This window comes from Panthera pardus, unplaced genomic scaffold, assembly GCF_024362965.1.
Source record: "Panthera pardus isolate Hobbes unplaced genomic scaffold, ASM2436296v1 HiC_scaffold_3, whole genome shotgun sequence".
Classification (NCBI taxonomy): domain Eukaryota; kingdom Metazoa; phylum Chordata; class Mammalia; order Carnivora; family Felidae; genus Panthera; species Panthera pardus.
The window spans coordinates 16,511,236-16,523,075 of record NW_026526876.1 but is presented as its reverse complement, the minus strand read 5'-3'; the positions used below and the strand labels follow the sequence as shown (position 1 = coordinate 16,523,075).

Genomic DNA, 11,840 nt, shown 5'->3' with positions numbered 1-11,840 from the left:
TGATGCCTTCAGGGACTTCAGTTCTTTCTCTGTCCCTTTGTCCTTCAAGCTCACTTGAAGCTTTGGGGCGGCAGTGAAGCCCTCTAGAACTCTCCTGACTTTGTGGAGCAGGTGGGGGCCTGTCTTGGCCCTCTTTGGTTGCCTAGCAGCCAGGAGCTGCTCAGAGCTCTGTTCCTGGAGACTGGATTCACTCCCTGTCCTTTCCAGACTCCCACCAGCCACTCTGGGTCTCCGTTTATTCACCTGTAAAAAAATCTAGCTAGAGCAGGAGCAAACAGACCCATGGGCAGAAACAACGCTGCAGAGATGGGCCCCCAGCACATAGTGGACCTAAGCATGTGACTCGGGTGGTGTTTCAAACCTGCCTTTGTTCAAAGCCACTTACTGGACAGTGTGGGGGCAACTGGCCAGATCTTGGAAAACAAATCTGAACCCGTTTCATGCACCTTCCATTGATATACTTCTCAAAGAATCAAGACTTTTTTTTTTTTTTCAGATCAAGACTTTAACAATAAAAAAGAAAACCAAAAGAAATCTTCAATGAATACCTTTTCTAAATCATCTCAGAGCAGAACAAGCCTTTCTAAGCGTGGCAAAAACAAAACAAAAGAAGCCAGCCAGAAACAAAAAATAAAAGTCAGGGGCACCTGGCTGGCTCAGTCAGAAGAGCCCATGGCTCTTGACTGGGGAGGGGTTGGGGGTGGGTGCTGAGTTCAGGCCCACTTTGGGTGTTGAGATTACAAAATAAATAAATAAATAAATAAATAAATAAACAAACAAACAAACAAACTAAAAAAAAAAAGTCAAAAAGAAAAGGAGTGATAAATATGACGGCATAAAAATTTAAAACTTCTGCAAGAAAAAATATACGACAGAGTGAAAAGACAACAAACTGGGGTCCAGGGCACGGAGGGCAGGACAAATGAGGCTAAGGGCCTTTTGAATAAAAACTCACCCGGCAGTAGGAAAAATGTCATTAACCCAACAGCAAAGCAGACATGAAGAGGCAATTCACAGGCAAGATGAAAGTGACAGGTTTGAGATGATCAGCCTCCCTCGTAATCCCAGCAGTGCAGTTTAAAACAAGCGCGTGTTGCTCGCAATTTTCTTGTGCATTAGGCTAGGAAATAAATGCAAGCTACTAACTTTTTTTTCTCCTTTTTAAGTTTACTTATTTAAATAATCTCTACACCCCACGAGGGGTCTGAATTTACAACTCCAAGATCAAGAGTCACAGGCTCCACCCACTGAGCCCGCCAGGGGCCCGTGCAGGCTACCAGTTTCTGATCCAATTCTTAAAGACTGTTACCCATAGAAATGAACAAAATTAGTCTGACAACGGCCAAAACTGCACATGCTCAGTGTCTTTACTAACGCTGATGAAAGCCTCGAGATTTTTTTCTTTCAGGTACTACATTTAGATGTTAAAATGTTGACTCCAGACAATAGGAACGTGGTACAAATAACCTAGAAGGCTCAAACTGGCAGAAGCTGTTATCGGTAAAATTTGATTTAGCCAAAAGCTTGATCTGTGAATTAAATATTTGTTACAAAAACTTATGAAAAAGGGGAGTGAGTGTTTAGTGGGCACAGGCTTAATTTATATGTGCTCGACAGGGGCCAGTCCCTGAACCCGTCACAGGGACTCCAGCGCCTCCTCAGCCCCTCTTCCCACCAGACTTTGCAATCATTCGGGAAAGCGCTACATGGGGGAAGGGACCAGCGCCGGCGGGGACGGCGCAGGGCGCGGCGGAAGGACTACAACTCCCAGCAGGCACCGCGCCGCCCAGCCTTGCATTCCCAGAAGGCCGCGGGCTGCGCGCTCAGGGACCGTGCGTTCCCGACATGCCCCGCGACGGCCGCCAACCTCCGGATTTGAATCGAGTCAGCGCTCGGCGGTTGCGGTGTCGGGATGGGCGCTTCGTCGTTGCCCCCGGCCTGGCAGCTCTACCTCAAGGACCACCGCATCTCTACGTTCAAGAACTGGCCGTTCTTGGAGGGCTGCGCCTGCACCCCGGAGCGGGTGAGACCCCACGGTCCCCCGCCGGCCCCAGGCCCGCCCCTCCCCAGGGCCCCGACGCGGCCCCCGGGCGACCCCTGCCTCTGCGGGCTCCCGAATCCCGGGCGACCCCTGCCTCTGCGGGCTTCCCGTCCCAGGCGACCCCTCCCTCTGTGGCCTTCCGGGTCCTGGGCAGACCCTCCCTCTATGGGCTCCCGAATCCCGGGCGACCTCTCCCTCCGTGGACTCCCGGGCCCCCGGGGCGACCTCTCCTTCTGTGGCCTTCCGGTCCCAGGCGACCCCTCCCTCTACGGGCTCCTGAATCCCGGGCGACCCCTCCCTCTGTGGGCTCCTGGGCGCCTGGAGCGCCCCCGCCAGCGCCTGAGCCTCAACTCTCCCCTGCAGATGGCCGAGGCCGGCTTCATCCACTGTCCCACTGAGAACGAGCCCGATTTGGCTCAGTGTTTCTTCTGCTTCAAGGAGCTGGAAGGCTGGGAGCCAGACGATGACCCCATGTAAGTCCCCCGGGCCGCCTCGCTGCCGCTTCCAGGGAGCCCCGGCTCCACCCCCGGCTTTTGTTGTGCGCGGGGCCTGCAAAAACTTAGCGATGGGGCCCGGCTTTGCAATTTCATTTTGTGCCCTAAACAGTTACCGCAGATGGATGAGTCTGTGTGTCGGTGCCCCGGTGGTGCTTTCAACCTAATCACACCTGATGTGGCCAAACGGCCCTCAGAGTGGATGCCGAAGAAAGGCTCGTTCTTAGGGTTCGGTACTTGATGCCCTTCAGGTTTGACAGAATAGAGGAGCGGATCCTGTTGTGACCTGGGGGTGTCCAGGTGCTTCCCTGGTTACAGAGTTTTTTCAAGGTTTATTGAGGGGCACCTGGGTGGCTCAGGTCATGATCTCGGCCGTTCATGGGTTCGAGGACACCCCACCCCCTCCCCATCGGAGCCTGGAGCCTGCTTCGGATTCTGCGTCTCCCTTGCTCTCCGCCCCTCCCCCGCTCACATCCTGTCTCTATCAAATATAAATAAACATTACAATTTTTTTAGTTAAATAAAACTTTGTTGAACTGTAATTCATGTACCACAGAAACCACCCTTTTAAATGTTTTTATTTTTTTTTTGAGAGAGAGCGACAGAGCAGGCGCAAGCAGGGGAGGGTCATAGAGAGAGGGGGACAGAGGGGGCTCTGCTGACAACCGGCCGCCCAACACAGGACTCGAACTCATGACCTGAGCTGAAGTCGGACACTTAACCTACTGAGCCGCCCAGGCGCCCAGAAAGACAGAACACAAGTGGGGGAGGGGCAGAGAGAGAGGGAGACACAGAATCCCAAGCAGGTTCCAGGCTCGGAGCTGTCAGCACAGAGCCCGACGCGGGGCTCGAACTCACAAACCATGAGATCATGACCTGAGCCAAAGTCGGACGCTTAACTGACTGAGTCACCCAGGCGCCCCGGCATCTAGTTACTTTTAAAAATTCTGTGTATATGGGGCGCCTGGGTGGCTCAGTCGGTTGGGCGGCCAACCTCAGCTCAGGTCATGATCTCACGGTCTGTGAGTTCGAGCCCCGCGTTGGGCTCTGTGCTGAGCCTGGAGCCTGTTTAAGATTCTGTGTCTCCCTCTCTCTGACCCTCCCCTGTTCATGCTCTGTCTCTCCCTGTCTCAAAAATAAATAAAACGTGGGGCGCCTGGGTGGCGCAGTCGGTTAAGCGTCCGACTTCAGCCAGGTCACGATCTCGCGGTCCGTGAGTTCGAGCCCCGCGTCAGGCTCTGGGCTGATGGCTCGGAGCCTGGAGCCTGTTTCCGATTTTGTGTCTCCCTCTTTCTCTGCCCCTCCCCCGTTCATGCTCTGTCTCTCTCTGTCCCAAAAATAAATAAAAAACATTGAAAAAAAAAAATTAAAAAAAATAAATAAATAAAACGTTAAAGAATAAATAAATAAACAAATAAATAAAATAAATAAAAATTCTGTGTATATGTTCAGATAGACAGTGACAGCTGACTTTCTGTATGTGATGCTGATGCCACATTCTTTTCTCACCTTTTTTTCCCTGTCGGGACCGATTGCTTCCATAACTTTAATATTTTCCTCTAGAGAATCACCCGAGTTGTCTCTCCTTGGCCAGAAGAGAGTTGCTGTTTTCACTAATGTGTTTGCTCTCATGACCCATTGTTGACTGGGATGGCGTGGTGATCATACCAGGGATCACTGGCAAAGTACTGGCTGTATTCTTGCCAGTGAAATTTTTTTTTTAAGTTTATTCATTTATTTTGAGACAGCACGTGAGCGAGTGTGCTTGTGCGAGTGGGGGAGGGGCAGAGAGAGGGTCCCGAGCAGGCTCCAAGGCAGAGCCCAACATGGGGCTTGATCCCACGACCGAGAGATCATGACCTGAGCCAAGGTCCAGAGTCGGCCACTTAACGGACTGAGCCACCCAGGCACCCCGGGAGTGAGTTTCCCAGTGCTAGAATATTTTCAGAGGCTGGTTTCTGCGGGCTGTCCTTTGGGTCTTTGTGTGGCTGTGCGTTCATTCCGGTACTGTTGTGGTCACTGCTGTCCGCTGTGTAGGGAAAAGTCCCAGCGCAGAGAGTGAAGCCGAGGAGTCCCCTGGAGAAGCCCGGCCGATGGTGCCCTTATTCGGGACCAGCAGATTATGTAGCAATTCCAGGGAAATGACATTACTTCAAACAGTTCCTTCCTTGAGGATTTTAGAGGGATTTGGCGTGTGCTACCTCTGCGCTCACACCGTGTCACGCTTCCTATTTGTTGAAATGCCTATTCATTTATGCGGGACTCCGTATAAAACCCATCCGCCCCAAGCGTGGCGGGGAGACGTCCACGGGGGTGGGGGGGTGGTGAGGGGGCAGAGACGGGCTGTGCGGCAGGGTGTACCGGGACCTCCCGCTGGCCCTGTGCACTTCGCACTGCGGTCCGGAAGCCGAGGGAGGCGTGTCCCGTGAGGCGGGGTGGTGGGTGTTGGTGACAGACGGTTGCTTTTCTCCCTCTCCCCGACTCTTCTCTCCTGACGTGCTCCTGTATGGATTTTTCTAGAGAGGAACATAAGAAGCATTCATCTGGTTGTGCCTTTCTTTCTGTCAAGAAGCAGTTTGAAGAATTGACCCTCAGTGAATTTTTGAAACTGGACAAAGAGAGAGCCAAGAACAAAATTGTATGTATTATCGGGAATAAGAACCAAGGGCAAGCTGTTGAGCACCTGTACCACTGAGCTCCCCGCCCCTCATTTTGGAGGGGCTCTTCTCCTCAGTTAACATTTGAAGCCCCTCGGATGCACATGTGAGGATACAAAGGACAGGAAAGCATCTGTCCTGGAATGTGGCCTTGGGGTCGTGCAGTCAGATGGGAGAGAAACGTGCTCCCTCCTGTGTTTAGCGTGAGGTGCCTTTGGTGGTGGGACGGCGGTGGTTAGACTGGCGCTCCTGCCTTCGGCGGCGGTCTGTGGGAGGCCGTTCATGTGGCGTGTGAGCGCGGTGGGACAGAGGGTTTGGGAGCACATAGCGCCATTTCGGGGAAGGAGCATTGTGGGTGTTGGGGGAAAGGACCTTGGGTTTCTGCAAGTGAACTTTCACCTGGGGACAGGCATCCTAGGGTATCCGGAGAGGAGAGGGGTGAACCTGCGGACCCACTAAGGCGTGGGAACCCAGCAGCCCAGACCATAGAGAAAATCGGGGCTCCCCGTTAAGTCTGAATCTCAGGTACACAGGGAATAGTTTCTTAGTAGAGCTCATGTTTTGTATGGATGTATACGAAAAAATTACTTGGGTTTTTTTTTTTTCAGAGTTTTATTTGCTAAGTATGGCCGTGTTACAGAGCACAGACGTTCGGGGGTTGATACCGTAGCAAAGCACTGAGCTGGCGGTCAGTGTCCTGGTTCTGTCCCTGCCACTCGTGGGCTTTGCGGGTTGAGACCAGCCTTGGCCACACTTTCCCTGCTGCAAAATGGAAGGCTGATCTGCCCCGCCCTCCCGGTTTCTGAGGTCCTTTTTTGATTGAAAATCACGTTCCCTTTTAGAGATGGTTCCGAAATAGTTCCAGTAGGGTAGGTTTTAAATGCTGAGGACGAGTTATGTTTTGTTAGGAAGGGGAAAGAAATTGGTGGTCAGTATAGCAAGGTGTGGAAGAGGTGTTGACTCGTGGGGGCCTTGGGAGCCGCAGTGTTGGAATCGGGAAGTGGGCTGGGGACAGCCTTCTCGGCTGGGGGCCCGCACACCTGTGAAGTGCCGAGGTATTTTAGCCTTCGCGGGCCTTCGAGGGCCTTCGCAGGCCGCCTGGTTTCTGTTAGGTAGTATTCCTGTTCTTCTCACAACCGTTTAAAAACGCGAAAACCATCCTTCGCCTAATGACTGTATGAGAAACAAGCCATGTGTCCCGCAGGCCACAGCCGGCCGACCCCATTCTAGGTGACAGAGCAGCCTGTATACTTAGGGGACAGTCGTGAGAAAGCCGTCCTCTGGCAAGCAGGAGGGAGACTGATGTGTGACCCGGGGCGGCTGAAACCGAACTGTGGGGCACTGAAACAGACAAAACGATGTCAAGTGGGGGGCTCTTGGGTGAGGGCAGTCAGTCCGTGGGGAGAGGGGGCTCATTGGAGCGGGAAGCCCACCGAGAGACGCCCGGTCACCAGCGTCTGCGTGCACAGCGGTGGGGCGGAACCGGGCCAGGTGAACGTCCAGGGGACCGAAGTGCGGGGGTGGGAAGAAAATGCTTTGCTTTCCCCCAAGGGCTGCTTTTGTTCTCCTCAAGTCAGGATAAGGAAATACTTTAACATGATGCATTTATTTTTATTACTTTAATTATAAAATAAATGATATAAATTCCTGTAAGGAAGAATCAAAAGCCCTACCTACCTCTATACTTAGGGTGCCCACCGTTAACGGATGTGTTTCCTTCCAGATCATTTTTAAATTTATGTATTTTAAAGAAGAATGCAAAGCGTAAGCTTTCAGACTTTCCTTATTTGGTTTATACTACTTCCAAACAGGAGAGTTTCTGTCGGCCCGTGGCGCTCAACTATAGCACTGTGACGTTCTAGAGCTGTGCTGCCCAGCACTGTGGCCGTCGGCCACCCTTGGCTTTTATGACGAAGATTCTGTAAAATGCAGAATTCGGTGCTCCGGTCATACAAACAGCATTTCACCTGTCCTACGGCTGCATGCGGCCAGTCGCTGCTGCGCTGCGTGGTGTTTTTGTCATTGCGAGAGGTTTTGCTGGACGTGGTGTTGTAGTGTCAGCCAGTTGTGATTTGCTGTGAATAATTTCTAAGTTTATTCGCTTATTTTGAGAGAGAGAGAGAGCACACATGCATGCGCGCATGAGCAGGGGAGGGGCAGAGAGAGGGGCAGAGAGAGAATCCCAAGCAGGGCGCGAACCCACAAACCGCAAGACCGTGACCTGAGCCAAAATCAAGAGTTGGAAGCTCAACCAACTGAGCCATCCAGACGCCCCTGCTGCAAATAATTTATCGCTAATATAAAATAAAACTCGGGTCCCCTCGGGTCCCCATGCACGTTGCCATGTGAATGGATGGTCACGTCGAGTCAGAGCCAAGTGCAGGGGACCGGCATCACCAGAGGCCTGTCTGCTTCGCCCTGGAGCACCCAGGTGGGCACTCTAGGGTACCGCCCTCCTGGAGGCGGGCTGGCACGCAAACCTCATGTTTTGTAGGGGTAAATAAGGTTGGAGGCTGAAACTTTGAGTGATTTATTAAATCGGTTATGTGATTGCCAGACGTTCTGGCAAAAGAACACGATGGAATAATTGTTTTGGGTTACACGAATACCGAAGGGACAAATGTTTGCTGTGAGGCTGTGGATTTCTGAGGCCCCAGATTTAAATGTGAGGCGCCAGGCAGCGTGACGGGATCACCGACGAGCAGCCCATCCGGGTCCCGACGCACAGAACGCGTGCTGCATCGGTAGACGGCCGGGGCTGTCGGGGGGCTAACTTGGGAGCACGCCACATGCCCTGTGACTCGTTTTCTGCTGCTGCATGGCCACCTCTTCATTTAGAGAAAAATGAAATAAAGTGGAACCAATTAGAAAATAAATCTGTTCAGGGGACGAACTTCATATGGGAGCAGCAGAGAAGTGCCAGGCTTGAGTTTGTGGGCACCAACAGTGAGGATAAAGTGAGGCACGAGAGGAAGGAAAAAGGGGTCCTAAGCTCCAGATAGCACATGTGTGCTCAGTGAGTTTTAATATGCTTTTTTTTAACTTACTTATTTTTTTAATAATTTTTTTAATGTTTATTTTTGAGAGAGACAGAGCGCAAGTTGGGGAGGGGCAGAGCGAGAGGGAGACAGAATCCGAAGCAGGCTCCAGGTTCTGAGCTGTCAGCACAGAGTCTGACGAGGGGCTCAAACTCAGGAACCGCGAGATCGTGACCTGAGCCGAAGTTGGACGCTTAACCGACTGAGCCAGCCTGGTGCCCCTTATTGTGTTTTTCATAGTGAGTTTCTGAATTTTGCTTCGATCCACCTTTATTAAGAAAATAGATAAAATGGAGATGTTGACCTCCGTGTCGTGGTGGTTAAATTACAGACTGTGTACATAGGGGCTTAATTAATTTTAGGCTTTTTTGAAAGAGAAGAAGAAAGTAAATAAAAAATATATTTTGCAAGGCCATGGGCCAGGCGCCTGGCTGGCTCAGTCGGGACAGTGTGCAACTCTTGATGTGTGTAGGTCATGAGTTTGAGCCTCATATTGGGTGTAGAGATTACTTTAAAAACAACAAAAAAAAAGCCATTGTCATCTTTCCATTGTCAGTAAAGACGAGGCTCCATTACTAGGCACACTGTTTCTTGTCATGTGCTGTTTTCCCTTTTTCATGTTAAATCTTATTTTTTTAAGTAATTTTTTAATTAGTAATTTTAGCCTTATACATGCAGCAATAGTAAGATATCCAAAAAAGTACATATTGAAAAGTAATTCTTTTTAATTCTTATTTATATTTGAGAGAGAGACAGAGTGTGAGCAGGGGAGGGGCAGAGAGAGAGGAAGACTCAGAATCAGAAGCAGGCTCCAGGCTTGGAGCTGTCAGCACAGAGCCTGACGTGGGGCTTGAACCCATGAATGCAAGATCGTGACCTGAGCCTAAGTCAGAGGCTTAACCGACTGAGCCACCCAGGGGCCCCTTGAAAAGTAATTTTTTTGTTTTAAGTTAGCCTCTAATTAGACAACAATATATATATATATTTTAAGAGGTCATGCGTGCAAGTGGAGGAGAGGGGCAGAAGGGGAGAGAGGGAGAGAGAATCTTAAGCAGGCTCCAGGCTCCACGCAGAGTACTCCCATGGTCGTGGGATCATACCTGAGCTGAAATCAAGAGGCAGCTGCCCCTAGAAAACAAATTCAACCCAATAAAGGTCTGTTCGTTTTTAATGTGTCAGAGAAGCCCAGGAGAACACAGATTAGGGTAGGGGAAAAGGTCCCTGGATCTGCTAATGAGGTCGGCATTTGTTCTCCTGGAGAGAACGCTTAGGGGAATGACAAGGTCGGAAGGCAGGTTCCGGGAGCGCCTGGCGGCAAAAGAAGTTCTTCTGTTTTAAGGAGAAAGCTGATGTTCAGCAGTGTCTCTGAGTGGACAAGGAGAGGGCTCTGGACTTCACCTGGGGGAGCTTCGGAAGCCGTGCAGGGTGCTGGTCGAGAGCAGGGCCCTTCCACAGACGGTTGGACACGTCGCTGGCCCTCGGTTTCCTCATCTGTATGATGGAAATAATGATACGCCTGCCTCACGGGGACGCTGAACAATAAAGCAGTTCGTGTGTGTGAAGCAGGTGGCATGGTGCTTGCGCAAATGTCGTCTGTTATAATTATTGGGGTGCAGTTTAAATGACAGGCCCTTGAGTTGAATCAGCACGTTCACCCCGTATGGCTGGGTGTCCCCACCCTGGCACAGCACCCGATTTACTTAGGTGCTCGGTAAATGCTTCCTTATTTTCCCCTTTTGATCTTGCCTGCAGGGTGTGATTGGGAAGCTCAGTTCAGGTTCACGTGGCCTTTTTTTTTTTTTTTTTTTTCCAGGCAAAGGAAACCAACCATAAACAGAAAGAATTTGAAGAGACTGCAAAGAGAGTGCGCTGTGCCATTGAGCAGCTGGCGGCCCTGGAGTGACCCCCGGCCACCACGCTGGGCCCGGAGCGGAGCGCGGCTGCCCACGCACGCGCCCCGGAGTGACCGGCTCTTCCGGGGCCCTTTAACCGCGCCTTAGGAAAGGACGTCCACGTTTTGAAATTAGAATATTTAAGCTAAGCTTTTGTTTTTTTCTTGCAAGTGGTGCCGGGGGCTCCTCTTTGGGCAGCCGGTGCTGCTGAGCTCAGTAACTGAGTCTCTCTCTCTCTTTTTTCTTCGGTAGTTTCTGGGCCGTTGGTTCCTGGACTTTCCAGGGTGACCGGGTGAGAAGAGTGTTCTCGTGGGCAGAGCCCTTTCACAGGGAAACATCTGGGCTTCAGGCTGACTAGCTGTGGAGCCTGAGATTCGATGCCTGAATGCTACTGTGGGTCTGTTGTGACTGGACAAACGGAGAGCGAAGGAGACCATTTTAGATGTTATTTGTGTAATAATCTAAGTTTCTAGCGCGCGTGTCTCGTGTGGTCAGCACTCCGTGTCACCTCACCTGGATGCGACAAGTCGTGCGGCCTTCCTTTTCCCCCGTCAGGTCTGTGGTACTGCACTGGCCTCCCATACTCCAGAGCGGATTATACAAAATCCCACCCCTGCCAAAGCTCTGAAGGTGCCGAGTGTGGGAAGGGGCTCCCTCGCCTGTCTCGTCACTTTGTAATCTTCAAGTTCATACCGGGGGAGCTGGTGGAATTCAACCCCAGACTGCCTCGGGCCTCGAGGTGTGACAGAAGCCCAGACGGCAGGAGTGCGGTGGGGGAGGGCAGAGGTCTTGACAGTGAAGCCAAGATATCCCTTCACCTCCAGTGGGCACCATAGGCACACCACAAGGTTGTGACATTTCTCTAAAACGGGTGAGGAAGAGGTCCTTGATGCGAGACAGTGCATTTTCTAGAGGCCTGGCTCCCTGCTCTGGAGGAGCCGTCACACGGCTGGGGACAGGCAGGGTGGGACGAGAAACCCGTGGAAGGAGTTTCCTGGTCTTTGTGTTCCCGGGCCTCTGCAAACAGCTGCTTCCTGTTCATGACGTGGCTCAGGTGGCTGACAGGGCACCTGTGTCTTTCTGATGTGAACCCTCCTCAAGGAAGGCAGTGGGATCGATGATCTAAAGGGTGGATCGGGCCTCTCTTTGGGGGGAAACTTGTTTTTATAGGGAACTTGTTTATATTGTTTGCAGTCTTTTACAAGACCGTCAACTGGGTGATGTGATGTACAAGTTGGAGCAGTGGTGATGAGCATGGCAGTCGGGGTGCTCCCTCGGGCCCCGGCCACGGTGCCCTCGCACAGGCCGCCCTCCGGGGGTCCGGTCCCTGCGCTCGTTGAACCTGAGCTGTGGTGTCTTCATCTAACATGGGGTCATGAAACCTGTGCTGCCTGGGCTGGCTTTCTCGTGTCATGATGTCTGTGTGAGACACATTCCTCAGCTTCTGAGGTTCTGCAATGTCCTTTTCTTACTTTGTTTGAATTATTACTTCACAGAACGTCACAAACTACAATTAAGTGAGCACAAAGCCGTCCCAAGTCATTGGGCAAACAGGGTGAACCTCCGGTCGATCTGGAGACAGAGCAAGGTAGCAGGAGGTGGGTAGCAGAAATTGTCGTTTATGAAATTGCTTCGCCACTAGACAGCCCGACTGAGTCGTCAGCCGCACGCCGGTTCTCCCTCCCCGAGCACCGGGCAGTGGCTCAGGAACTCGCCTC

The 11,840-nt window shown here is 51.7% G+C and overlaps 1 protein-coding gene across 2 annotated transcripts; it reads left to right on the top strand.

Annotated features, from left to right (window-relative positions):
• Positions 1 to 1,827: 1,827 nt before the first annotated feature.
• On the top strand, positions 1,828 to 10,568 carry BIRC5 (baculoviral IAP repeat containing 5). 2 transcript variants are annotated; one of them, XM_019466065.2, is made up of 4 exons: positions 1,828 to 2,023; positions 2,405 to 2,514; positions 5,056 to 5,173; positions 9,570 to 9,792. In XM_019466065.2, the coding sequence occupies exons 1-4, from the start codon at positions 1,913 to 1,915 to the stop codon at positions 9,597 to 9,599; spliced, it is 369 nt and encodes a 122-aa protein (XP_019321610.2). In that variant the 5' UTR covers positions 1,828 to 1,912; the 3' UTR covers positions 9,600 to 9,792. The 2 variants fall into 2 exon arrangements, with proteins under 2 accessions (XP_019321610.2, XP_019321608.2); XM_019466063.2 differs by lacking the exon at positions 9,570 to 9,792 and adding an exon at positions 10,044 to 10,568 and having other exon boundaries at positions 1,830 to 2,023.
• Positions 10,569 to 11,840: the final 1,272 nt, after the last annotated feature.